The 27,374-nt window shown below is 48.6% G+C and overlaps 1 protein-coding gene across 1 annotated transcript in view; it reads left to right on the forward strand.

Annotated features, from left to right (window-relative positions):
- Nucleotides 1-955: 955 nt before the first annotated feature.
- LOC142570670 (uncharacterized) overlaps nucleotides 956-27,374 on the forward strand; it is a 45,228-nt gene continuing 18,809 nt past the window's right edge. Inside the window, exons 1-2 of the mRNA XM_075679024.1 lie at nucleotides 956-1,285; nucleotides 9,239-9,367. Of these exons, the coding sequence (XP_075535139.1) occupies nucleotides 956-1,285; nucleotides 9,239-9,367 (459 nt within the window). The remainder of the gene's footprint in view (nucleotides 1,286-9,238; nucleotides 9,368-27,374) is intronic.

Consider the following 27,374-nt stretch of genomic DNA (forward strand, 5'->3'; position numbering starts at 1 on the left):
GGTATGTGAACTTTGCAACTGTTATCGCTACGTTATCTTTCTTACTGTTTGCGTGATACTGCAAACCTTCTCATCACTTCTCTTCCTTTAGCGTTACAACATATTCTTTTCTTTTGGGGGGGGGGGGGGGAGTCTCTCAGCAGAAAATCAGCACCAGGCATGTCGGTAGAGTGAGTTTAAATCAATGTAGTATATCTCAAATGCCTGAAATATGCTTGAATTATCCGCGGTATACGGGTTTTGATGATCGCGGCAGGTGGCACGGCATAGTATTTCTCAATGGTTCTAACATCGTGCTTTCGGAGTCTCCCGTACGGAGGCGGCCATGAACGCGGCTTGCTGCACGATCTATTTTCGGCGAATCTAAACAGCACTTAAATGTTGTGTGAAAAAAAAATGAAAAAAAAAATTTGAGCGCCACAGCCAGATATTCATATGACATGACGAAGTCTAAGGGAATCTTGTTAAGATGCCAACTGCTTGGATTAGAATTAGATATGGACATGTGCATTATTTTACATTTGTTAATTACAAACGGTTCATGTACAGTTTGCATGAAATCCATAACTAGGCCAGCCCTGCACGGTTCTGTGGTGGGACCGCGAGCGGATCGTACACAGCTTCGATGTAGAAGCAGTGTTTAAGATTAGCCTATTTCCCTATTATTAGCTAAATTTCTACCTTACCTTGCCTAAGATTGTAACGTCTGTCTGCTCTCTTCCCTTTGCTACCGGCTCCTTGGCCCTTCCCCCGTAGTGGGCAACCACCATTGAACGAGGAGCAAGGTCGCAAGCCCGTGTGCAGCATCTTTTAAAGCTGGTCACCGCCGAACAGCGGCGATACGGAAGCAAGGCCTTAACATCGACTGACAGCATCAACGGTGAGCTCACTCTCGCAGAAGTTCATTTAATCAACGTAGCCAGTGCTAAAGCAACATCCTGTTAATCAGCCAACTATGAACTCGAGAAAGTACTGCCTTAAGTGGAAAAGAAACCAGCCGTCAGAAACGGGCGTGCCAGTGCAGCTTCGCATCGATGAAGCCACGCAGGACGTGGCGATTCTGTGCGAGAACATGTGCCTAACGGCTCACAAGGCTGTGCTGGCAGCTTTCAGTCCTTTCTTCGAGCAGCAATTTGCATCGAATCCCGGCGGCGACACCGTGGTGATACCGCATGGCGTGCGCTTCGCGGACCTGACAACGGTGGTCGAGTTTATATATCGAGGCGAAGTGGTCGTGCCGCAGCAGCAGCTTTACACGCTTGCCAAGGCGGCCGACACATTCAAGGTAGAGGGACGATTTATGTTCGTTCGCAACGACGGCGCAAATGATGCGCCACTGAGCACCAACCTCAGCTATAGCACGGCCCCGCTCATGGCTTGCGACGGACTTCAAATGCCATGGGAATTTCAGCAAGCTTTTCGTAGCGAGCTCCAAAGCCGCACTGGAAAAGTAAGTGCCTCAGCCGACCAGCTCGCGGTGTCTGCTTCAGGCGCCGTAGAACCCGACGCTGCAGAGAATGCGCACGGTATAAGCTTGGCGCTTGACGCTGTACATGAAGTTCCGATCCCGTCTACGTCGACAGAGACGGCACCTGCGGCTGCAGCGCCTCCATCTGACGCGCCGTCGGCTGACTCCTTCGATTTACTCGCCACTGGCGCGAACCTTCCAGCCACCTTGCATCATGTTCTGGAGTCGGTGAACAACAATGCGAAAGACATTGAAGATTGGCATTCTGATACCGGCGTTAACATACTCGACGCAGCCAATGTGAAAGTCAGCATGCCCACCGAAGCATCAACACCAGCGAGTGAGTCCAGAGTGTTAGATCGGGAAGTATCTAGGTTGGACGGTGCAAAAGTGCTTCCCCTCAACGTTTCTCAAATATCCGACTGTTTCGAGCATGAAGAAGCACCACGAAAGGCGTCGTTCTCGAACATTTGTGACGTAGAGCAGCCTCCAACAAAATTGCCCTCTCTTTTCTCCCTCACCGATAACAAGACTACCATGAACGATGGTTGTGCTTCACGTGACGCTGTATCTAGCGTGGAGTGTTCCTCAAAAGAGTTACTGACACATAAAATTATATCGGATGCACCCGTAATGACACATCTGCGTAATCTTGACTCCATGCAGCAAGAGCCGACGTCATCTCCTGATAGGCCAAGTACTCCAGCGCGCGGGGAGGGTTCAAGCTCTGGTTCTGCAAAGACTTGTGCAGAGTGCGCTGAAAACTTGACGCCTCTGTCAAGTAATGCACAACTCGGCTCTCCTATACCTAAGAATCGAAAATATCGCTCCCTTTCAACAGGCAAAGAACGAATGACATCCACTGACGACCAGACAGAGGAAACATCTTGGAGCGGCCCGATAACACGAAGCAGGGCTGCACGGCTGGCAAAACAGTTGAAATGAGCAAAGGGTTACCAGCCGCTGTACAAAATGCTTCGCTTGGGACGAAGTAGCGCCGAAGTGTAGCACGCAACATTCCGCGTTCGAAAGACACAAAATTTTGGGAAGCAGCATACCCCACTCAACACTGATCGCCTTCCTTGCATTTGATCTGAAAGAATAAAATTCCACTTTCTCCGGTCCTGCGAAGCGCTGATATACTTAACGCACAATACGCAGCACTGCGCAATGTTAACACAGAATGTCTTGTACATTTTCGTGCTGTGTCGGATGGAGTAAACCTTTGGAGGTGCGTACGAGAAATCTGCTTTCGAGAAGCGGAAAACTATATTCATGTAGTTTCCGTTTCTGGAGGCGGCGCTCCCCTGTAGTGGACAAACGACACGGCTAGCTCCTCCTTGTCTTTCTTATCTCGTAACTCGCTTACTGTTGTTGTAGTAGCCACCTTCGACATATGGCATGTACCAAGGAGAAGCTATTTACCATGGCCCTCAACTGAATTTATCGTCACTGTCGTTTAACTTCTTTCACTTAATTCGGCGCTGGTTAAAAGATAAGCTGTCGAGCGCGGCGTCAGCCAAACGTAGCTCTACATCCGTGTTAGAATTTTATCTTTAGCATCGGCGTAATACCAATATAATATGCTGAGTGAATCTAGCGCCGTATTGTGCGTCGTATCGGTTAGAGTAAACGTTCGCAGATGTGCGCTCTACGATACCCTCTTGCGACGAAAACCAATCACTGTGAAGGTGGAGCTCCCCATTAGCAAAATGGGGTGGCTTGGCTATTTCTTGCTGCTGTTTGATTTCCTGCCTTCCCAATTTACAGCTAGCTTGGTTTATGTTCGTTGACCTCGGTGCTGGTTTAAGTGAGCTGCTGAGCGCGGCGTCAGGCCATCGCCGCGCCTAGCGGCGTGAGCGCGCTTTCCAGATGCGGAATCTTTCTCTAATGTAGCACTGGCGCAGTGGCTGAGAAATATTGCGAACTGGAGTCTACTAGACATATTTCTGCATAAATTTTGAAATCTACATTTCACAGTGTAATGGGTGTACAGCCTTCAACAGAATTGTATTCTTTCTTCATTAACGGTTTTAGAAATGAACGTAATATTACCTTTTGGGAAGGATTGAGTGACGGCCCCTTCATCCAAGCTGAGAATATAGGTTGAAAAGATGACCTAGTACAATGTAAGGGCTTGGAAAATTATGTTGTCGTTCCTTCAGGACCTGGTGTTTTCGAAAGCGGTAAGTGATCAGTGTCAATTTCAATTACTCTTTTTCAGTAAAATGTTCACTGATAGAAAAATTATCTTCTGACAGTGGATTTCGAAGGAGAAAGAATTTCTCGGCCACGTTAGCATTGGGGGTACGAATTGAATTGAATTGAACAGTGACGTGTAAGATCTCTTGAAATGTTAGTGACATTGTTACCGCTAGAATATATTGCTGTAATACACATGAAATTCGCATAGAGGCGCTTCCTCGTTGAATGTGACGTTGGTGTTTTGTATAGTATTCCCCTCGCCTGTGGGAAATGCTATATTGGCCAAACCGGGCGCTGTCTGAATGAACGCCTGCTAGAGCATCGCAGGAATGCCACTTCACTTAGTGGCGCTGGTCATTTAGCTAACCACATTCGCCGTTGCTCGCACAAGCCAGCATGCAAGGCGTTTTTCGAACGAACACGTGTGTTGCGCAAATATAGCAATCAGAAAAACTTGGAAATTTTTGAGGCCTTTTGTATCTCCAATGAAAACGATTACTGGGTCAGTGCTCCTTCTGTTGTACTTGGGAAAAAAGAACGTGATTCATCATCATCATCATCATCATCATCAGCCTGGTTACGCCCACTGCAGGGCAAAGGCCTCTCCCATATTTCTCCAACAGCCCCGGTCATGTACTAATTGTGGCCATGCCGTCCCTGCAAACTTCTTAATCTCATCCGCCCACCTAACTTTCTGCCGCCCCCTGCTACGCTTCCCTTCCCTTGGAATCCAGTCCGTAACCCTTAATGACCATCGGTTATCTTCCCTCCTCATTACATGTCCTGCCCATGCCCATTTCTTTTTCTTGATTTCAACTAAGATGTCATTAACTCGCGTTTGTTCCCTCACCCAATCTACTCTTTTCTTATCCCTTAACGTTACACCTATCATTCTTCTTTCCATAGCTCGTTGCGTCGTCCTCAATTTGAGTAGAACCCTTTTCGTAAGCCTCCATGTTTCTGCCCCGTAGGTGAGTACTGGTAAGACACAGCTATTATACACTTTTCTCTTGAGGGATAATGGCAACCTGCTGTTCATGATCTGAGAATGCCTGCCAAACGCAGCCCAGCCCATTCTTATTCTTCTGATTATTTCCGTCTCATGATCCGGATCCGCAGTCCCTACCTGCCCTAAGTAGATGTATTCCCTTACGACTTCCAGTGCCTCGCTGCCTATTGTAAATTGCTGTTCTCTTCCGAGACTGTTAAACATTACTTTAGTTTTCTGCAGATTAATTTTTAGACCCACTCTTCTGCTTTGCCTCTCCAGGTCAGTGAGCATGCATTGCAGTTGGTCCCCTGAGTTACTATGTAAGGCAATATCATCAGCGAATCGCAAGTTACTAAGGTATTCTCCATTAACTTTTATCCCCATTTCTTCCCAATCCATGTCTCTGAATACCTCCTGTAAACATGCTGTGAATAGCATTGGAGAGATCGTATCTCCCTGCCTGACGCCTTTCTTTATTGGGATTTTGTTGCTTTCTTTATGGAGGACTATGGTGGCTGTGGAGCCGCTATAGATATCTTCCAGTATTTTTACATACGGCTCGTCTACACCCTGATTCCGTAATGCCTCCATGACTGCTGAAGTTTCGACAGAATCAAATGCTTTCTCGTAATCAATGAAAGCTATATATAAGGGTCGGTTATATTCCGCACATTTCTCTATTACCTGATTGATAGTGTGAATATGATCTATTGTTGAGTAGCCTTTACGGAAACCTGCCTGGTCCTTTGGTTGACAGAAGTCTAAGGTGTTCCTGATTCTGTTTGCGATTACCTTAGTAAATAGTTTGTAGGCAACGGACAGTAAGCTGATCGGTCTATAATTTTTCAAGTCTTTGGCGTCCCCTTTCTTATGGATTAGGATTATGTTAGCGTTTTTCCAAGATTGCGGTACGCTCGACGTCATGAGGCATTGCGTATACAGGGTGGCCAGTTTCTCTAGAACAATCTGCCCACCATCCTTCAGCAAATCTGCTGTTACCTAATCCTCCCCAGCTGCCTTCCCCCTTTGCATATCTCCCAAGGCATTCTTTACTTCTTCCGGCGTTACCTGTGGGATTTCGAGTTCCTCTAGACTATTTTCTCTTCCATTATCGTCGTGGGTGCCACTGGTACTGTATAAATCTCTATAGAACTCCTCAGCCACTTGAACTATCTCATCCATATTAGTAATGATATTGCCGGTTTTGTCTCTTAACGCATACATCTGATTCTTGCCAATTCCTAGTTTCTTCTTGACTGTGTTTAGGCTTCCTCCGTTCCTGAGAGCATGTTCAATTCTATCCATATTATACTTCCTTATGTCTGCTGTCTTACGCTTGTTGATTAACTTCGAAAGTTCTGCCAGTTCTATTCTAGCTGTAGGGTTAGAGGCTTTCATACATTGGCGTTTCTTGATCAGATCTTTCGTCTCCTGCGATAGTTTACTGGTATCCTGCCTAACGGAGTTACCACCGACTTCCATTGCACACTCCTTAATGATGCCCACAAGATTGTCATTCATTGCTTCAACACTAAGGTCATCTTCCTGAGTTAAAGCCGAATACCTGTTCTGTAGCTTGATCTGGAATTCCTCTATTTTCCCTCTTACCGCTAACTCATTGATCGGCTTCTTATGTATCAGTTTCTTCCGTTCTCTTCTCAGGTCTAGGCTAATTCGAGTTCTTACCATCCTGTGGTCACTGCAGCGCACCTTGCCGAGCACGTCCACATCTTGTATGATGCCAGGGTTAGCGCAGAGTATGAAATCTATTTCATTTTTAGTCTCGCCGTTCGGGCTCCTCCACGTCCACTTTCGGCTATCTCGCTTGCGGAAGAAGGTATTCATTATCCTCATATTATTCTGTTCCGCAAACTCTACTAATAACTCTCCCCTGATATTCCTAGTGCCTATGCCATATTCCCCCACTGCCTTGTCTCCAGCCTGCTTCTTGCCTACCTTGGCATTAAAGTCCCCCATTAGTATAGTGTATTTAGTTTTCACTCTACCCATCGCCGATTCCACGTCTTCATAGAATCTCTCGACTTCCTGGTCATCATGACTGGATGTAGGGGCGTAGACCTGTACAATCTTCATTTTGTACCTCTTATTAAGTTTGACAACAAGACCTGCCACCCTCTCGTTAATGCTATAGAATTCTTGTATGTTACCAGCATTGTTCTTATTAATCAGGAATCCGACGCCTAGTTCTCTTCTCTCCGCTAAGCCCCGGTAGCACAGGACGTGCCCGCTTTTTAGCACTGTATATGCCTCTTTTGGCCTCCTAACTTCACTGAGCCCTATTATATCCCATTTACTGCCCTCTAATTCCTCCAATAGCACTGCTAGACTCGCCTCACTAGATAACGTTCTAGCGTTAAACGTTGCCAGGTTCATATTCCAATGGCGGCCTGTCCGGAGCCAGTGATTCTTAGCACCCTCTGCTGCGTTGCAGGCCTGACCGCCGCCGTGGTCAGTTGCTTCACAGCTGCTGGGGACTGAGGGCCGGGGTTTGATTGTGTTGTTCATATAGGAGGTTGTGGCCAAGTACTGCACCAGGGTGGCCAATCCTGCTCTGGTGAGGGAGAGTGCGTTACCGGTTCTGGTCATCGGGATTAGGCCACACTCCAGGCCTGTGTATGCAATTTTATCAACACGCGGACTTTCTTTTTTTTGTTTTAAATTAATTAAATTAGTTAATCACGTGATTAACTCAGGACAAACGTTTGTGTCGAATCAGCTATAGTCGGATACAACTTTAGAAAAAAGGGGGCGTTTACTCCTCCGAGGCGCAGGCACACGAGCACCCACCAATGGGCGCTCACTCTGGACTAACGTCATCAGCCGGACGGCCGGTGATGCCGCCGACGGAGAAGATGGCCGCCTGCGCTTCTAACTGGGCGAGGTCGCGCCAGCTGTGGGCTTCAGCCCCACGTGAGAGTGGATTCGAGAACTCTTTGCGATGGTCTATCATGCCGGAAATATTACTGCGAGCTTACGATGCGGCATTTGTGCCACGTGCATTTATTCTGAGCCGTGATCCGGCGAAGGAACATTGCAGCGAGCATCGCTGGCGCTGCGCTACGCTTTGCCTGAAAACAGGATCCCGCGGGCACCGCTACGAACACACATCCTGAGTGTTTGTTCCATGTTGTTTTATTTCGCTCCCGAGTGAAGTTACGACTGGAAAAGTTTTACAAAGACTGGTGCCTGCTGTTGGCGGCGTGTGTATTCGTGTACTGTGTCGCTGCGTTTTTCGTCGGACTGGGTGAAGTGATGGAGCAAAACCATTCTCAGGAGGAATCAGAAAAGTGTGCGCGCATGAAACAAACCTATGAGTGTCTCAACAGAATATATTTGCAGAAGAAGCCTTCAACGCAAAGATTTGTCGCCGTCAATTTAGCGTCAACGATCATTGTCAGCAGTGAGATAGCCGAGCGTCTAGCGACGGTGTTCGAGCGTTGTGTATCGATTGATTGATCGATTGATTGCTGTCCACAAGTGCTCACTGCACGCGCAAGGTGCAGAATGCGTGCTGTGAAATTGTGAAAACTCAAAACCAAAAAATATAAATTTTATACTATTTAAAACCAAGAGTATTTATTTAAAACGAAGAATGAAGCAGTTTTGTACCTTTCTGCCTCGACCGTATTCTCCCCCCAGGTTTGTAATGGTTGCGATAAATGCATTGTTTTACATAAGTACTTTTTCAATAGCAACTGATTCATTTTAGTCTTGAAAAACGAGTAGTAGATACGCCATGCACATGTGAACAAGCGCAAAAGCCTTGCAGAGCTGCTCTTTCTACTTATGTCACTTGCAATGAAGCTAAAGAGCAGACGCTGGGCAGCGTCGCAAAAGGCACGGGGTTATATTTTTTTGTGTTGCTATCCGGCATGTGCTGTAGCACATACGAGCTCTACTAAAGCAGTCATCAAAATAAAGAAGTCTTTATATATACCGAGAATTACGTGTTTCAGGAGCACGACTTCTCGAGCGGGACTATTTTAGTCGCGAAGGCAATCGGCTGTCGCGATTCGGTCAGCTGGGCGGGGCTTCCCCTTTTTTCTAAATTTGTATCTGACTATAGGTAGGGCGGGAGATGAGCAAGATTGTACTGAGTGATGTGAAAAAGAGGGGAAGAAAAGAGAGAGGAAAAGGTTTTTTTCACCTTATTTCACTTTTTGCTTTTATTCATTTATTCTTTTGGTTTCGACACTTCTAATGACTGTTGCCTGTACCAAGGAAATTTATTTGGGTGGTCCTGCGCACTAGCAGCCTCCCCCCTCTCCCTGTGTACATAAAGCCCTGTTTTCCATGAATAAAATTCAGTTGGAGTCCGGCGTTCGTGTTGTCTTTCTCTTGTCGTCCGTGTTCAATTGTGCGCTGGAATCGATGTTTCATAATGTTAGAAAATGGCCAAACATGAATAAATCTAGCGCTGCCGCTGGTGTAGGAAATGACAAAGACGCAACAACGACGTCTTCATGGCGACGGAAAGACGAGAATGGCATGACGCGGAAGGCATTGGGACGATATGTTTGCGACGAGCACATGACGACAACGGAATGACGAAGATGGCAGGGAAATACAATAATAATAATAATAATAATAATAATAATAATAATAATAATAATAATAATAATAATAATAATAATAATAATAATAATAATAAATTATTATTATTCATTTATTTATTTCACAAAGTTAGAAAGAACGCAACGTACATATCAGGCCTGCTAATGTCACATAGGGCTTGAGCGGTAGTGCCTGGCAGGAACCAAACATCTTTTCAATTAACATATTGCTACGGCACAATATGTGCGATCACGAAAGGCGAGCAGTGTGAAGACGACGACGACGATTAGAAGCTAGCGCGGGCTGTTGCCTCTTGGCCAAGCGCAGCGTATTGCCTTGTAGCCTTGTAAATATACTTGTAAATAGCTTTTCGTCGGTGTCTTCCTACGTAACATATCTGGTGGAGGTGGACGTTCCCTGTACCTCGTCACGGAGCTTCGCAGTGGACGGTACGTCGAGCCTTCCTTCATGGCTCACGGCGACGACAACCCGACTCCGCCGGCTCCGACACCTGCTGCCACTTCGACGACCTACATCACTCTCCCCGCTCCCCGTGATCCTGGCGTATTCTCAGGCAAAAATGGGGAAGACGTCGATGACTGGATCAGCCTGTATGAACACGTCAGCCGCAATAACCGGTGGGACCCTACTATTATGCTCGCCAACGTAGTCTTTTACCTCGGTGGCACACCTAGAGTTTGGTATCGCACGCACGAAGATGAGCTCACCAGTTGGGATTCCCTTAAGACACAGCTTCGAGACTTGTTCGGCAACCCCTACGGTCACCAACTTGCCGCGCAGAAGGCGCTTTCCGGCCGTGTGCAGACGTCCACAGAGCCCTATGTCACGTACATTCAGGACGTCTTGGCTCTGTGCCGCAAAGTTGACACCCACATGACTGAGTCAGACAAGGTTTCCCACATCCTCAAAGGCATTGCCGATGACGCCTTCAACTTGCTCGTGTGCAACAACGTAGCGACGGTGGATGCTGTTATAAAAGAGTGCCGCCGCCTGGAACTCGCCAAAAGCCGACGTATTGACCAGAAGTTTGCCCGTCTGCCCAACACCCCAGCGACATCTTCCTGTGCCGACGCTCCTCGTCCCAACAACACTGCTGATGGTACCAGGATCGTCCGGCGTGAAATCGAGGCCGCCTATCCGGCTGCCTTCGACTCCAGTCCCACTAACACATTTGCAGTCACGGTCTCACTGATCCAGGCAGTTGTTCGCCAGGAGTTCGAAAACATGGGTCTTCACACCATCTGCTCGGCCTATCGCCATGATACCCGCCCGGCTTCTTCCATTCCGCCCCGTCCCGCGTCTTCTTACCCACCACGTTTCCGCAACCCATCTGAATGGCGCACTGCTGACGACAAGTCCATTTGTTTCTACTGCCATCGAATCGGGCACATTTCTCGGCACTGTCGCAGTCGCTGGAGTTCCCCGATCCGGTCTACTTACACTGCCTACTCTCGCTCCCCAGGTGGCCCTTCCCGTCCCTATGCCGCACGCTCCGATAATGCCGCCACTGATTCTCCTGCAACGAGCCGCCCCTATTCTCGTTCGCCTTCGCCCCAACGACGACAATCTCGCTCTCCCCAGCCCCGTCGCTCCTATTTGCCGACTCCCTTCGGACGCCGCTCCCAGCCGGAAAACTAGACGATGCAGCGCCTCGAGGTGACGCCGCCAAATCCTCTCCTGACGTTGCCCACTCATCTGAACCTTCTTGACGTGCAAGTCGACGGTGTTTCTGTGTCTGCACTCATAGACACTGGGGCGCATTTGTCCGTAATGAGCGCTGACCTTCGTAACCCGCTCAAGAAACTTATCACGCCCGCCACGACGCCTGTTGTCCGTGTCGCCGATGGCGGAACAGCCCCCGTTATTGGTATGTGTACCGCCCGCGTCTCCTTCGCCGATCGCTCAACAATCGTGCTATTCACAGTCATCGCCCACTGTCCCCACGACATCATCCTCGGCTTAGACTTCCTCTCCGCACATTCTGCTCTCATCGATTGTTCCGCCAGTACTCTCCGCCTTGACCTGCCTGTTCTCGATCCTGCTGAACCTCAACCCAGTCGCCTCAGTTCCGCCGACTTCGTTCGCTTGCCACCTTCGGCACTGACCTACGTTGACCTAGTGTCATCCCCACCAGTCCCCGACGGTCACTACATCGCGGCTCCTATGCAAGACGTCCTCCTTACACACGGGATCACAGTACCTCATACAGTTTTATCTGTCACGGAGAATTGCGTCTGCCTGCCAGTGCTCAACTTTGGCTTGACGACACAAGTGCTGCCACGTGGGATGTCTCTGGCCCACCTTTGCTCCTTCGAAGATCACTCAGTAGCATCCATTGCAGTTGACGACACTTCATCCGATACTCCTCTACCATCGCAGTCGGCAAATTGTACCATCGCCGACTTCCAGAAAATGATTGCCCCCGACTTGCCGTCCGAGCACGCTCGTGAACTCTACCGCGTTCTGTTTTCCTACCACGATATTTTTGACTTTAACGATCGTCCTTTGGCCCAAACTACAGCTGTCAAACATCGCATTCATACCGGCGATGCCCCTCCTATTCATCGCCGCCCGTATCGAGTGTCACCACCTGAGCGTCAAGTTATTCACGCAGAAGTTCGCAAAATGCTTGCCAAGAACATTATTGAACCATCATATAGTCCATGGGCGTCACCTGTAGTACTGGTCAAAAATAAGGATGGCTCATGACGCTTTTGCGTGGATTATCGGCACCTTAATCGGGTTACCAAAAAGGACATGTATCCCCTACCTCGGATTGATGACGCCCTTGACTGCCTCCACGGTGCTCGCTATTTCTCCTCTATTGACCTTCGCTCCGGCTACTGGCAGATTGCCGTGGACGATCTCGACCGCGAGAAGACTGCTTTTGTCACACCCGACGGTCTTTATCAATTCAAAGTGATGCCGTTCGGTCTATGTAACGCCCCTGCCACTTTTGAACGCATGATGGACTCCCTTCTTCACGGATTCAAATGGTCCACGTGCCTGTGCTACCTGGACGACGTCATCGTGTTCTCCCCAACGTTCGCTACGCACCTCGAGCGCCTCTCAGCAGTCCTGGACGTTTTTCGTCGAGCCGGTCTGCAACTCAACGCATCCAAGTGCCAATTCGGCCGTGGCGAGATTACCGTCCTTGGACATCTCGTTGACGCGACCGGAGTGCAACCGGACCCAGGCAAGATCCATGCTGTTGCGCACTTCCCTGTTCCGAAGTGTGTCAAGGATGTGCGCAGCTTCATCGGCCTTTGTTCGTACTTCCGCCGTTTCGTGAGAAATTTCGCCGCCATAGCACGACCACTAACCGAGCTTTTGAAAAAGGACGCCCCTTTCCAGTGGGGCGATACCGAGGCCTCTGCATTCTCACATCTAATCGACATTCTCACAACGCCTCCGGTTCTGGCCCATTTCGAACCTTCTGCGCCTACCGAAGTCCGTACTGATGCCAGCGGTCACGGAATTGGTGCGGTACTGGCACAACGCCAGCGTGGCCACGACCGGGTTATCGCTTACGCCAGCAGGCTCCTCTCACCCGCGGAGCGCAACTATTCCATCACTGAGCGTGGGTGTCTGGCCCTAGTTTGGGCGGTTGCGAAATTCCGCCCATACTTATATGGCCGATCCTTTTCCGTTGTCACCGACCATCACGCGCTTTGCTGGTTATGCTCACTGAAAGATCCTACAGGAAGACTTGGTCGCTGGGCCTTACGCCTCCAAGAATATTCGTATACTGTCACCTATAAATCTGGCCGACTACACAAGGACGCTGACTGCCTGTCTCGCTACCCGGTCGACGAGCCTGACGACGCCGACAGTAGTAGCGCCAACGGCATTTTCTCTGTGTCTGCCTTCGCTAACATCGCCGATGAGCAGTACCGAGACCTATCGCTGCGAGCACTTATCGAGCGTCTGCGCTCTACACCTACCGACGCATCCGTTCGCCGATATGTCCTCCAGGGCGGCATTCTGTATCGAAGGAACTTCCTCCCTGACGGCTCTGACCTTCTTCTTGTCGTGCCAAAACAGCTACGACAGACTGTGCTCTTTGAGATGCATGACGCACCCACTGCAGGACATCTTGGGGTAACCCGCACGTACGACCGCGTCCGCCGCCGCTTCTATTGGCCTGGTCTCGCTCGCTCCGTTCGACGCTATGTTGCTGCCTGTGATCCCTGCCAGCGTCGGAAAACATCTCAGGTGCTACCTGCCGGTCATCTCCAGCCGATCACCATTCCCGTGGAACCGTTCTTTCGTGTTGGATTAGACCTCCTCGGTCCCTTTCCCACGTCATCCTCTGGGAACAAATGGGTAGCCGTCGCGACTGATTACGCCACCCGATACGCTATCACTCGGGCTCTCCCTACCAGTTGCGCCACTGACGTCGCGGACTTTCTCTTGCGTGACATTATCTTGCTTCATGGCGCCCCGCGACAGCTCCTTACTGACCGTGGTCGAAACTTTCTCTCGAAAGTTATCGCTGACATTGTGCGTTCCTGCTCCATTCAACACAGACTGACTACCTCATACCATCCTCAACCCAATCGCCTGACAGAGCGGTTAAACCGTACTCTTACCGATATGCTGGCCAAGTACGTTTCCACGGACCACCACGACTGGGACATTGCCCTTCCTTACGTAACATTTGCGTACAATTCTTCCCGGCACGACACCGCTGGATTTTCTCCCTTTTATCTACTGTACGGTCGCGAACCTACCTTGCCCTTAGACACGGCACTTCCTCCTGCTGCGGTCTCAACAAGCGAGTATGCGCGCGACGCCATCGCCCTCGCCGACCAAGCACGCCAGCTTGCCCGTGCTCGACTGACGGCCTCACAAACCACTCAGCAGTGCCAGTACAACGCCCGCCATCGTGACGTACAGTTTTCGCCTGGGGCGCTCGTGCTCCTGTGGTCGCCCACTCGTCACGTCGGACTCTCCGAGAAGCTCCTTTCGCGATACACAGGGCCCTACCGCGTGCTGCGCCAGGTGACGCCTGTGACTTACGAAATTGCTCCTGTGGGTTCAACCTCGTCCTCTCCTCTGGCATCTAGTGATGTCGTACACGTCAGTAGGCTCAAGGCCTACTACACTGCTTCCGAGTCCGATCTTTAGTCACTCCGGGACGGCGCTTTTGCCGCCGGGGGTAGTGCTACGGCACAATATGTGCGATCACGAAAGGCGAGCAATGTGAAGACGACGACGACGATTAGAAGCTAGCGCGGGCTGTTGCCTCTTGGCCAAGCGCAGCGTATTGCCTCGTAGCCTTGTAAATATACTTGTAAATAGCTTTTCGTCGGTGTCTTCCTACGTAACAATATTTTCACAAAAAAAGGAACGAGTATTTTCCTGAGGCGACTAGTTGTCGATTTGCCTGAGTCCCTTTCTTAACTTGTATTTGGTTGGAGCGCGCAAGACAGTTTGAGACAATTTGTTAAAGTATACAGGAACACAGTAGTCTCGTATTCTGTTGCTATATATTGTACAACGCCTGGTTACGAGGTAAAGATTCCTCGGCCGCAAAAAACGTGCGGGAACGTACTTGACCTTGAAATCACTTTGCCAGAGATGCATGCCCAACAGTTTCCAGTAGTAGTTGATTGAAGTCTGGCATAAATACGGTTTTGAAAACGTCACTTTTGTTATTAACATTTAAATCATAGCTGATGTTCTTTAGAATATAACGGAGAATACAGTTGACCCTAGTTTGCCAACGAATTGTTCAATGACCATAAACTGTTATGCCGTACCTTAATACACTATAACACAGCGCATGTACAACAACTTTTCGAACAGAGAGGGGCGTATGATATCTCAAACTGTATAGCACACCAGATACCGCACGAAGTCGTTTGCATACATAATCTAAGTTGGAGTTCTAGGAAAGATCACTGTCGAAGTGCAAACCAGGGTATTTCACAGAAGTCACATAATCTAAACGTTTATACAGACGTGGAAAACACTTTGAATTGTGTAGCACAAACGGGTAATCGATGTCTAGTTTTTCTCAGAGGATTGTGAAAACAAATAAGTTTTGTCTTTGATGTATTAATATTGATAAAGTTAGCAAAAAACCAGTCCACAGTCTTAGTCGCCATTGCTCTTAAGGAAGTAATAGCTTGCATAAAGTTTGTTCATTGAGCTATAATGACAGTATCATCTGCATACTGATACAATCCAACAGGCACCATATCAGCAAGGTCATTCACATAAATATTATGTAACAGTGGAATGAGTATAGACCCCTGGGGGACACCAGATTTTATTACAACGAAATCGCTCTTAGCCTGCCCTAGTGATGATGATGATGAAGATGATGAAAAACTTTATTTATCCCTCTTTAAAGGGTAGGGGGCAATGGAATAGAGGGTGGGGGGAGGAACTACTTGAAGTAGGCCTCCTTTATCCTCTCAGCCCACTCCAGGATGGCCTCCTGAAGATCGGGCGTGGAGCTGCGCAAGGCAGCCTCCCACTGCTCCTCACTAGATATTAATTGCTTGAGGAAAGGGGGAAGGGGGTGCTTAGGGCACCCCCACATGATATGGTTTAAGTCTGCTCTGGGAGATACACAGAATTTACAAGAGGGAGAAAGGTAAATGGCGGGATGAATGCGGTGGAGGAGGTAAGGGGACGGAAAGGTGCGAGTCTGCAGCTGTCGCCACAGAACTTCACACCTACGCGGGGATTTGCCCATGAGTGGCGGAAAGGTTAAGGGGTCTAATCGGTAGTGTGTGCAGATTTCGTGGTAAGTAATAAGTCGATCCCGCGCTGTAAACGGTGCCTCCTCCGTGGCGAGGTCCGACGCATCTGATGCCTGAGCCCGGACTGTAAATCCTCGGGCACTGGCATGAGCCGCCTCGTTTCCGGCAAGGCCCGCATGCGCGGGAGTCCAGATTAATGCCACAGTTTGATTGAAAGGATGAGCCAAGAGGAGAGAAAAAGCTGGCTTAGAGACCCTACCCGCTCCGAAGTTATGTATGGCTGCTTTGGAGTCGCTAACGATAACTGATGAATTCGGAATTGTGAGGGCCAGGGCTATGGCCGCTTCCTCCGCCTCCTCCGAGGAAGAGCCAGGAATGGAGGCGGCCGCAGCGACCTGCCCGTAAGAGTTAATGACTGATATTGCGTAATGATTTCTGTTCCCATATTCGGCTGCATCAACATAGAGCACGTCTTTAGAGGTGGAGAATTATTTTTCGAGAGCCTTTGCTCGCTGCCTCTTGCGCTGTTTGTGATGCACAGGGTGCATGTTTTTAGGAAGTGGGGGGATGCAGAGGTTCTCGTGTATGTGATGTGGAATGGTGTATTTAGTCTTGATGATGGGTGCCGGAGTGATAGAAAGAGTTTGTAGAATGTGTCGACCTGTTGCGGTGTTAGAAAGTCTGCTATATTGGGATGTGAGGTGGGCTTCTGTGAGTTCAGAAAGTGTGTTGAAAGTTCCAGTAAGCATTAGCCTTTCAGTGGAGGTACGTATGGGGACCCCGAGAGCGAATTTATATATTTTGCGTAAAAGAGTGTCGATCTTATCTGATTCTGATTTAAGGAAATATAGATATGGTGTTGCGAATGTAATCTTACTGATAACGAAGGCCTGAATCAAGCGGAGAAGTTCGGTCTCCTTTAGTCCGCCATGTTTATTGGCGACTCGCCCTAGAAGACACAGGGTGTGATCGACTATGGTCTGGAGTGTATGTAGAGTATATGTGTTGAGCCGGTTGCTTTGAATGTGTAAACCGAGCACCCGGAGCCTGTCCACTCTAGTAACGGGGATGTGGTTTAGGATTACCTCTATGCTAGACATGTGTTTTCCGGTCCCCCGGTGGGATGGCAGAAGTAGCAGCTCGGATTTTTGAGGGGAGCATGTGAGATTCATAGCCCCGGCATGAGCCACGACGGCGTCTGCTGCGGCCTGTAGAGTGTCTTGAATCTTTCCGTCGGAGCCGCCAGTCGTCCAAAGAGTGATGTCATCGGCATAGAGTGAAAACTTGAGATCGGGAATAGACCGCAATGCTTGCGCCATCGGCATCATAGAAAGATTAAAAAGAAAAGGGGACAGCACTGAGCCTTGGGGCGTGCCGTAGCTACCTAAAGCGTATGAAAGGGATTGCTCTGTGCCTATGTGTATCGTTGCGGTACGGTTGGATAAAAAGGTACATATGTAGTCATATGTCTTTCCGCCAACCCCAATGAGATTAAGCTCTCGGAGGATGGCGGAATGTGAAACGTTATTGAAGGCGCCGTGGAGGTCCAGACTGAGAATTGCTTGCGTATCTAGACTGCTATTGGGTGTAATGATGTCATACTTCATTCGAAGCATGATATCTTGGCATGAGAGAGATTTTTGAAAACCTACCATTTCTGATAGATAAAGATTGTTGTCCTCCATGTATTTACTGAGTCCGTTGAGGATGACGTGTTCGAGTGTTTTTCCTAGACAAGAGGTTAGTGATATAGGCCTGAGATTAGAAGTGTTGAGGGGTTTGTTTGGCTTTGGGATAAAAATTACCCTGGCATCTTTCCACGAACTAGGGAGGGTGCCAGTGTCAAAGCAGTTATTGAAGTATGCCGTGATGGCTGTGACAGAGTTGTCGTCTAGATTGCGGAGTATTTTATTGTTAATAAGGTCGGGGCCTGGTGCTGACATTGTGCGCAGGGTGGCGAGGGCATGGCGAACCTCTGCTTCCGTGATAGCGGCGCTAAGTAGGTCGTTGGGTTCGCCAGTATCTTTTGGCATGTCATACTTCTGAGCGGGAGGCAGATGTTTTTGGCGGAGGTCTTCGAAGAATCCGTTGAGATTGTTTTTGTGTGCATGTAGCAGTTTGTTTATGCTATGGTTGTGGTGTGCGCGCGATGTGGTAGGGTCTAATAAGTGTCGCAAGAGTTGCCATGTGCGGTTGTTATCGAGGTTGTCATGCATGCTTTCACATACCTGGCCCCACTGCTGGCAGGCCAGTTGTGTGGCGTACTCCTGGATCTGGAGGTCTAATTTGCCAATTCTGAGTCTTAGTTTTCGGTTGAACCGTTGCCTCTTCCACCGTTTGAGAAGAGACTGTTTGGCTTCCCACATGTGTAGAAGCTTGGAATCAACCGTAGTGAGAGCGGTTTCGGGGGGCAGAGTGGTAGTGCGCGTCTGGGCGTCTGCGTGTAGTTGCTGAACCCATTCTGAAATGTCTTGAATGTTTGTGGGAGCTGATATCTGGCGGGCCTCTCGAAAATTGTCCCAATTGGTAAGGCTGGGGCGTTTGGGTGCAAAGGGTTTGTGTTTGAATTGTAGTGTGATGGTAATGATGTAATGGTCGCTGCCGAGGTTAACTTGTGAGTTGTGCCATGTGACGTGTTGGATTCTGTGTGTAAGCGTAAGATCGGGGGAGGTGTCCTTAGCTACGCTATTGCCTAGCCTGGTTGGTGCATCGATGTCGTTATGTAATGTGAGTCTGTGGTCTTGCATGTGGATCCATAGGGCTCTGCCCTTAGGAGTAGAAACGGAGTGACCCCACAAATGGTTGGGTGCGTTGAAATCACCAAGGATTAGGAGGGGGTGGTGGGTGGCAGCGGCAATAGCTTGAGCGAAAAGGGAGTCAAAGCGGTGATGTTTGTCTTGTGGACGACTATAGATATTGAGAATGTAAAGGCCAGGTGCATTATTTTTGCGAGGAATAATTTCTAGAAAATCGTGCTCTATATCGACGCTGTCGAATTGGGAGTGATTGGCAGTGAGGTGCTTTTACATAAGAATTGCCGTATCGGGCCGGGAGACCTTATTGTTCTGATAGACATTATAACCTGGCAAGCTGATTAGTCCGTGAGTTTCCTGAAGCGCAATGACAGCTGGGAGATTAGAAGAGGAGGCTAGAAACTGCTGGAGGTGTGCTTTCTTTTTTCGAAACCCCCTACAGTTCCACTGCCACACTTCAAACTCGGACCGGGTCGGGTTATTGGCCATTGTTAAGCGGAGCTGGTGGGGAGGCGGAACGAGCAGATGCAACTATGTTAGGATGATTCGCGGTGACTTCAGCTATCCAACTTGTAGTTTGTTGGATGTGTGCTTGTACGAATTCAATAAATTTGTCGAGCTTTTCATTCCTGGCTGTGTACTCTGTATTGATTTTTGCAATTGCAGTGAGTATATTATGGAATTTAGTCTCCAAAGCGGTTAGTCTGTCGTTATAATTTAAGATTGTCTCGTCTAGGGTGTCCTCTGATCGCGGAGTGCTGGGAGTTTTACGTTTGCTGGGGGGAGGGTGAGGCGGTTCCCGTTCAGTGGAGGGGCTAGTGTCCATGGGGCGGTGTGAAGAGGTTTCAGGTAGGGCTGATGGATGATGTCGAAAGGGTCGTGTTAAAGAGAGGGGCTTCAGAGGTTCAAGTAGAGGGGTGACGAGATTGGAGTTCTAACTTAAGTCTTTGAATTTCGGCTTTTAGAATTGTATTTTCTTCAAGGAGGGATTCATTATTAGCAGTCTGGTTTGAGGAGCAGCTGGAGGAGGCTACCTTAGCCCAGCTTACCTGGGGTGGGTTACGCGAGGAGTTGGCGAGAGTAGGGCTTGATGATAGAGCTGGCCAGGCGACGTCTTGGGTTGCATAGCCAGGCCCGCGGTCCTTGCTTTTGCTCCGACTTCTTCGCCGGCTTGAGTAGCCAGTGCGGTCGAGACTGGGAGTTCGGTTGGTGGGTGAAGTGTCTTGTTTGTGCCTGGGACGTTTAGGGCGCGGTTTGAACCTTTGTTTGCACAGTGAGGAGCCGGTTTGATGGTTTCCGTTGCACACAACATATATCGGGTCACATTCGTGGTCCATGGGTGCGTCTTTCATTCCACACTTGGGGCAGAGTGTGTCCGTGGCATTAGTGCAGACGTCCTGGCGATGACCAATCCCGCGGCATCGGGTGCAGGCTTCTACCTTCTGCCTGAAGGGGCGGCATCGAAGTGAACAGCCGTCGTAGTTGACGTAGAAAGGGATGATTTCGCCTTGGAATATGACCATGATGGTTTCAGTATTGCCCAGGCGTCGTGCACCCCCAATAATCAATGTTGGGTTGCATCTGCGGAGGGTTGAGGCGATGTCATCTTCTGAGTAATCTGGGGGCAAGTGAATGCATCCTCTGCAGGTATCGATGGGATCGGCCACATGGGTGGCGACTTCGTAAGGGTTACCATTGAATTGCAGACTCTGGATGTTGTGGTAGAGATCTGCACGTCCCATGTCTGGTGTGCTGATTAGAACGGTATTGTTGATGGTGTTGACACGAATTTGGTCAGAACTGGTGCGGTCGGTGATGGGAAGCCCGGCAGCCTTGAGGATGACTTGTCTGAGGATGCATGCATGGATTCCAGCGCAGTTGAGGCCCCCACGAACTCTTAGGATGATTTTATAATCGCTGCGCGGCAGCGGCGGGGGCTTCGGTTCTGCTCTTGATTGAGTCCTATGAGCCACTGTGGATTATGCTGGTGGCGAAGGATGCTGACGCTGTTTCGCGAGGTTATTGTGAATCTCGCGCCAGGTGCGCGCGCCATCGCGCTCCGTTCCTGCGCCCATGCTAGGCGGAGCTAGGCCCAGCAGCGAGACGGTCAGCCGAGAGCCCTAAAAAGGGCTGCGGCTCGCGTAAGGGACGTCGGAGTTGCTAAAGGAACTGTCAAGAAGTGCAAAAATGCAGGAGCCGAGGCAACATGCGACCGCTCGCACCGTCGTCGTCTTCTTCCTCCTACCCTAGTGAAACCTGCTGGCGCCTGTGACGCAAAAAGTTTTCCAGGAGCGTCAAAAATGTTCCATGAAATCCTAATATTGAAAGCTTGGTTAACAGAATACCATGACTCACGCTATCGAAAGCATTGCTTACGTCAAGGAGGACGGCACGTACGATCTGTGTACGTTCGAAAGACAAGTTCAACACGTCAGAGAGATCTTCAAGAAACGATTGGGTATCTTTTTCGGGAAGGAAACCATACTGGGAAGAGGATAAAATTCCATATTTATCCAAGAAACTTGTCATTGTCAGTAATAAATGATTTTCCAATACTTGAGATAAGCATGGCAACACTGAAATTGGGCGATAGTTTTCTGTTCGATTATGTGCTCCTCCCTTATAATGTTGAATTACTATAGCAGTTTTCAAATTTAATGTGGCTGTACGACTGGAAATGATATTGTTAAAAAGCGACAGCAACACATCGTTGATGAGGCCAAAGATGGCTCGCAGGTTATTTACATAACTTACATCGATACCAGGTAATTTGTTATACTTTAGGCTAAAGATAGGTGACCTAAGTTCGTTATCAGCTAGCAAAGGCAAATGCGCGGACTCCAGTGTACTATTATGCAAAGTACACGACGGTGGAAGCGGTGATGCGTTACCCGACGCTCGAGAAAATAAAGTATTAAAATTATTAGCAAGACTACGGTCATCAGTACTGAAAGAAGTGAAATCACATTCGCGATTGCGGTGCTTTTTAGCGCCTCTAAGGTTATTTATTAAGGGGCATGTTTTTCTGATGTCTGTCCGAGTGGACTTAAATTCATTCAGTAAATGTATTCGCTTGGCGCGACGAGTAATCGCATTTGCCCTATTTCTGGCTTCTTTGAATTTTGACCGCTTAGCTTCAGAGGCAGGATACTGCTTAGTTTGCGCCCAAAGAAGCTCCTTTTCTCTTAATGCAGCCAGAATTTTTGACGTCAACCGTTTATTTTCCTTGTGACGCTGTTTGACGAGTACGATGCGTGTGGCTGTCTTTTTAAGCCAGTGTAATGCATCAACAAGCTTTTCGTAGATATCAGCTGGTGCAACATCTTTTTAAAAACGCGTTCCAGTCATAGTTTTATACTAGCGTGTAAAAGGTTTTTGAATCACAGATGGAAGCTTCTTTCTTACTGGAGGCCACCGGGGTGGGGGGGGGGGGGGGCAGGTAAGCTAGATTGCCTAATCAACGAGCAACAAACAAAGTAATGATCGGAGAGTTTTGTTTCCACAACCGCGGATTGCAAGATCAAAGCTTGAGCATGAATATTTATGTTGTCAAGGCAGGAACCGGTAAGCCGGCGAGATACGTATTCCTCACGCGTTGCTTCTTGAACAGTAGTCCGCAGTCGCCATATTTACACCGCATCAAGGTAATATGCGACCAAGCCAACTGGAGGGCGTAGTATATCGATCTTGATGCCGCTTATTAGACAGACGTAATCTTTGTGTGACTGAGTCGAGAGTGCGTGATCGAGTTTGGATAAGAACAATCGAATCGACCTTTGAAACAAGGAGGCCGATAAACAGCGAACATAACGAATGACAAAGTAGGCGTGTTTAGTCGGAGGGCAACAACTTCAGCGTGGTGAAAGCTCACATTTAGCTTTGTCACGATCAAGGTTTCTCTAACAAATACTGCAACTCCCCGACCCCGTTTTATTTGGGGCTTGCAGGAATATAACCTGTAACCTGGCAACGTGTAATGCTTCAGGCTGTCTGCTGTGACATCCATTTCTGTTATTACAAAGACATCATAGTCGGAACGAGTAGATGCCGTGATTACACAATATTCCTCCCAGTGTTTTTGAAGGCTGCGAATGTTAACATGTGTAGCACGAAAAGCATCACCTTTGCAAGTATTGAAAAACTTCGAAACCTCTACAAAATTATTGCAAGTCAGAGAGCCAGTGTCTGCCATCGTAGCTTATCTTATCCAGGTAAGACTCCTTTTCTACACGGATGAGGGATGTGCGCTCACATTTCTTGGCGAAAATCTTGCCATTCCTTGTCCAAATGAACTTAAAGCTCTTTTACCTCCCTTTCAGACGAGCCAGTCTGAACAGATCCTTGTTGTGGCGCGTGAGATTTTCATTGAAATAAAGCCGCGGCAAAGACCCTGCTTGAACCAAGCCCGGGAGATGCCCTCTTGAGCTAAGCCATTTGTCTTTTGTTGCATCATCGCAAGTCTGGACCAGTATGGGCGGAATACAATCCGTTCTATTGGGCAGGCGATATATAGTAGTGGTCATATTAGGTCTAAAGTCTGTTATCCTTAATTAAAAGATGGGCCAATTCACCCATAAAAGACCTCAAATTCTCATAATGTCGGTGGTCGGTACACCATGCAATTCAATATTGCACTTCCTATTAAACTATATTACTTCCTACTACTATACTGTACCTCAGTTTGTCCATCAAGTCAGCCTGAGTGACAGCAGTTGAAGACAATAATGCCACTTGAGAGTGTAGATAGGTTATCGCCGCTTGGTTAGCTTCCATGGTGGAAACCACGGTATCATACTTATTCGAAAGAAATTCAACTGACGACTGAATCTCACTGACTTATTCAGCCATCTTTTCCCCCGTAGCTTTAAATCTAAGCAATTCTTCTACCTTAGTAGCAAGTGCCACAACCGTTGTCATCTGTTGATCTAGTTTAGCATTTACTGCAGAAAAGTTATTGGCAAATGAAACGCCGTCACGGTTTGAGCCTGTGTCTGGCTGACTGTTTTCGACACATTTGTAAGAACAAGTCCAAGTCTCAGGCTTCGTAACTGACATCTTTGTGTATGCGTTGTCAGTTACTGAGGAACTGTTGTTTCCAAGGTGATAACTCCCCTCGCAATCAAGAGAAGACAAACACGTCATTTTCAAAATAGTGGTACAGGCAGAACAAACAGAAGACATTGTTGTAGTCAGCGGCACAACACACTATATGTATGTATGAGTATGGATGGCAGAGAACTCACCTGCCAAGAATGAAAACAGAGTTTAGATTGACGAAACGGCTTGCCGCTGACTGCACCGTTCCTTGAGAATGCCAGGCTCTATATGGTCGGCATGAGGTACCGCGTGATCATCAGTCGCGATGATAGCGCCCAGGCCCTCCGGTGGTTGATTGCCGGTGGTTGAGACAGCCGTCCAGGTGTACGCATGCGCGATAGAGCACTCCAGAGGATTGCATTCAGCAGCAGTAATGCCGCGATCCTGTTCAGCAATACACCAGTCAGGCCTGCCAATAATGAAAACAGAGTTTTGATTGACAGAGCGGCTTGTCGCCGACCTCCGACTGAAAGAATGACGATTGAATGAAGGCGCCAAAATGACGACCGTGAGCCTGCGTTTTAGCAAATGCCTGAGCTTGCGTACAACCCCCTCCGTTGCTGGAAACCGCGGTTCGCCCTATCCAGTACCAGTAGGCACAATCTCCGGGACTGTCCAATCGTGCAAGGGAGTAGCCAGCGCCCGAAAACTGGGGGGAAGAGGCGAATAAAGCTTCTCCTTATTATTACACAAACGATAGCAAGGAAATGGGTGGGTGGGGGGTAATAAATATGAGTCCCAATAAAAAGAAACACGGTGGAATCAGATGTCTAGGAAAGAAGGAAAACAAGAGGTGAAAGGCAGAGACATTAGCCAGACTAAGTGTCCAATTGGCTGCTGTGGACAAGGGGATTGGGTGAGGGCAGAAAAGATAACGAGACAAGATTAGAAAAAAGGAAAATGAGCGTATCAATTCGCACACTGTACACTTTTTCAACAAGTCCCGTTTTTTTAACACGCACACTAGCCCTTTTAAAGCAGTTTGTGCCAACGTCAGCTGGAACCAGGGACCAAGGATTCTGGCTTTCATAAGGGGATGGCTGTCAATCTTGTCGAGCGTGGTGCTGTGGACATTTTTCTGCATTGAAAGGGCGACAATCAAACAGAAGATCTTTGCACGCACAAGCTTCACAATCTGGGCTTGTAGCCATTTCACTGAGGTAGGAGTATCCATTGGTAAAAGCTATTCGAAGCGATAGGCGACAATTGAGAGTTACCTCCTGTCGTGGTAAGCCATGTGAAGGCGAAGCTTCAGATCAGGATCCAGGGGACAAATGCGCTGGTTTTCGGAGTCTGGCGAATTTCATTGGGCCAGTGTAAGCTCGTGAGCAAGCGCACGGAGATGCCCACCTGCTGCGTCTGTTCTGGACATCGGCCTAGCGACGGTGTTGGCGCTGTTATGTGAGTATCGAGTGGCTGCGTCTGCTTGCTCGTTTCGAAGGATACAACAATGACTTGGCAACCATTCAAATACGATCTCATGCCCTTTCTCAACTGCCCGATGGTAAATTTCTCGTGTGTCCGTGACAAGTCCTTCGTGCGATCCACGACTTAATGCAGAGAGCAACTCTGGATTGCGGCCATGGAATCGCAGAAGATGAACCATATCGGGGGCGTTTTCTTATCAATTCTATTGAATTGCTGCACGGGGAGCCGCAACTTCGACAGCCGTCATTGGTGTTATGAGCGATGTTCCGAATTTTATAATTGTAGATTTTGGTGGTACAAATGTTGCAGCCGCTGAACTGGAGTGCATAACGGGGTGTAAACGTGTAAGCGGTCGCTGTAGATCTTATGTTGTAGCAATGATGCTGCTCGCTTCAATGCTACTGAAGGCATCTGTGCCTTCTCCTTGATGCCTGGAATGGTGGAATACTGAATACATGAATACATAGGTAATACGAATACGTGAATACATTCATGTGGAATACTCCACGTGAATTCAAAAACCACAGTGGCAACGAAGGCCATGCTGCTGGGACGTAATTTGATGGCTCTGTGAGTAGTCAGGAGACGACTACAACTCGTATGCGGCCGTGATTTTGGCAGGCAATCAAGGTGAGAGGGTGTTCCTTGTGACGTGTAGAATATGCACTCTTGGAGCGTTTAGTGCAATAGACGTTGCTATAGGTTGGTGACGCGCCTTGGCGATTGCAGCTGCTGTGGATGCACACAAGCAAACTTTGGGAAACCAAGGCACGTCCGTAGTACTTGGCGTTGTATACTCTAAAGTGCGCGAATGTTTGTTTTGCCGGTGCTTCCCAGCACGGGCTGAATATATCTTAGGAATCCCATAAATAATGTATCGCACAGCTGTAGCATCGATTCCACAGATGCGCTCCAAGACATTCCGCCGGCAAATTTGAATACTTAGGATATATTGCAATAAAACTCTTCATATGTGAAATATGAGGCGTCGAAGACAAATCACGGTCGATGATGACTCCAATGAAACGGTGCTATGTTTCGGAAGCAATTGTCCATTATTTCATATAACTTATGGAGTCTTTGTAATGCGTGTATATGCAACTAATGGGCACTTTTCTGATAATAGTTCTAGGCCTTTCATATGCCGGTAAGAAGACGTTTGTGTTGCCACCTTCTGAATCCTTGCTCATGTCTGCGGACGTGTCACATCGGACACCCAGAAGCATATATCGTCTGCATAGATAGATATCCAGAACGTCTTTGGCAATGATCCGACAAGGCCTAACAGCGCTGCGTTGAAGAGCGTAGGGCTTAACACTGCGCCTTGCTGCACACCTTTGCTGGTTGCTTCGTGGGATGTGACTCCATTCTGTGTAAGCACGAAGAAGGATCTAACCTCCAAGTAGACATGAATCCAGCGCAGTACACCGTCATCAATACCCAGATTAATAAAAGCATGGAGAATTGCTTGCTGTGCTACGTTATTATATGCACCTTCGACATCAAGAAACATCGCCACCGCTAATCGCTTCTTGCTCTTTTGATGTTGAATAGATGCTACCAAATGAATCACGTTATCGTGGATGACGGACCGCGCCCGAAGACCGTCATTGCATTCGGATGTACACTCGCCCGCAAAATATTGCGGGGTGCGCGGGCGCGCGGCGTAACCACCCTCCAGCCCTTCTAAGGGCGAACCTCTGGTGTCAATCGTCAGTTACAGGGCATACATAGATGAGGGACAAGGAAAGGACGACGAAGACAAGCGCATGGTAAGTGACGATTGATACCATGGATTACCAACTAGCCCGTACGCGAACCTCTGGTGTCGAGACCGACGCCTGCGCGCCCCTCCGAAACTGCAAGCGTGCATGTTTCCGGGCTTCCTCCTTGCGCGCCGGCGATATCCTAACGCAGCCGCGAGGTGCCCCTCTTGCGATTGGCGCTGTGGCGGCTTCGACGGGCAAAACAATGTGAAGCGTGTTTAGAAGCGTGAGCTTGCGCACGTCACTGCAGCCGCTTGTGGAGTCACGAGCGCTGACGCATAGGGCGCGGTGGTGAACGCAACGAGTCATTTTTAACGCTACAGCGTTAAGGAACTCGTGTCGCAGGAAAGTCGG

This window comes from Dermacentor variabilis, chromosome 2 (genome assembly GCF_050947875.1).
Source record: "Dermacentor variabilis isolate Ectoservices chromosome 2, ASM5094787v1, whole genome shotgun sequence".
NCBI lineage: Eukaryota > Metazoa > Arthropoda > Arachnida > Ixodida > Ixodidae > Dermacentor > Dermacentor variabilis.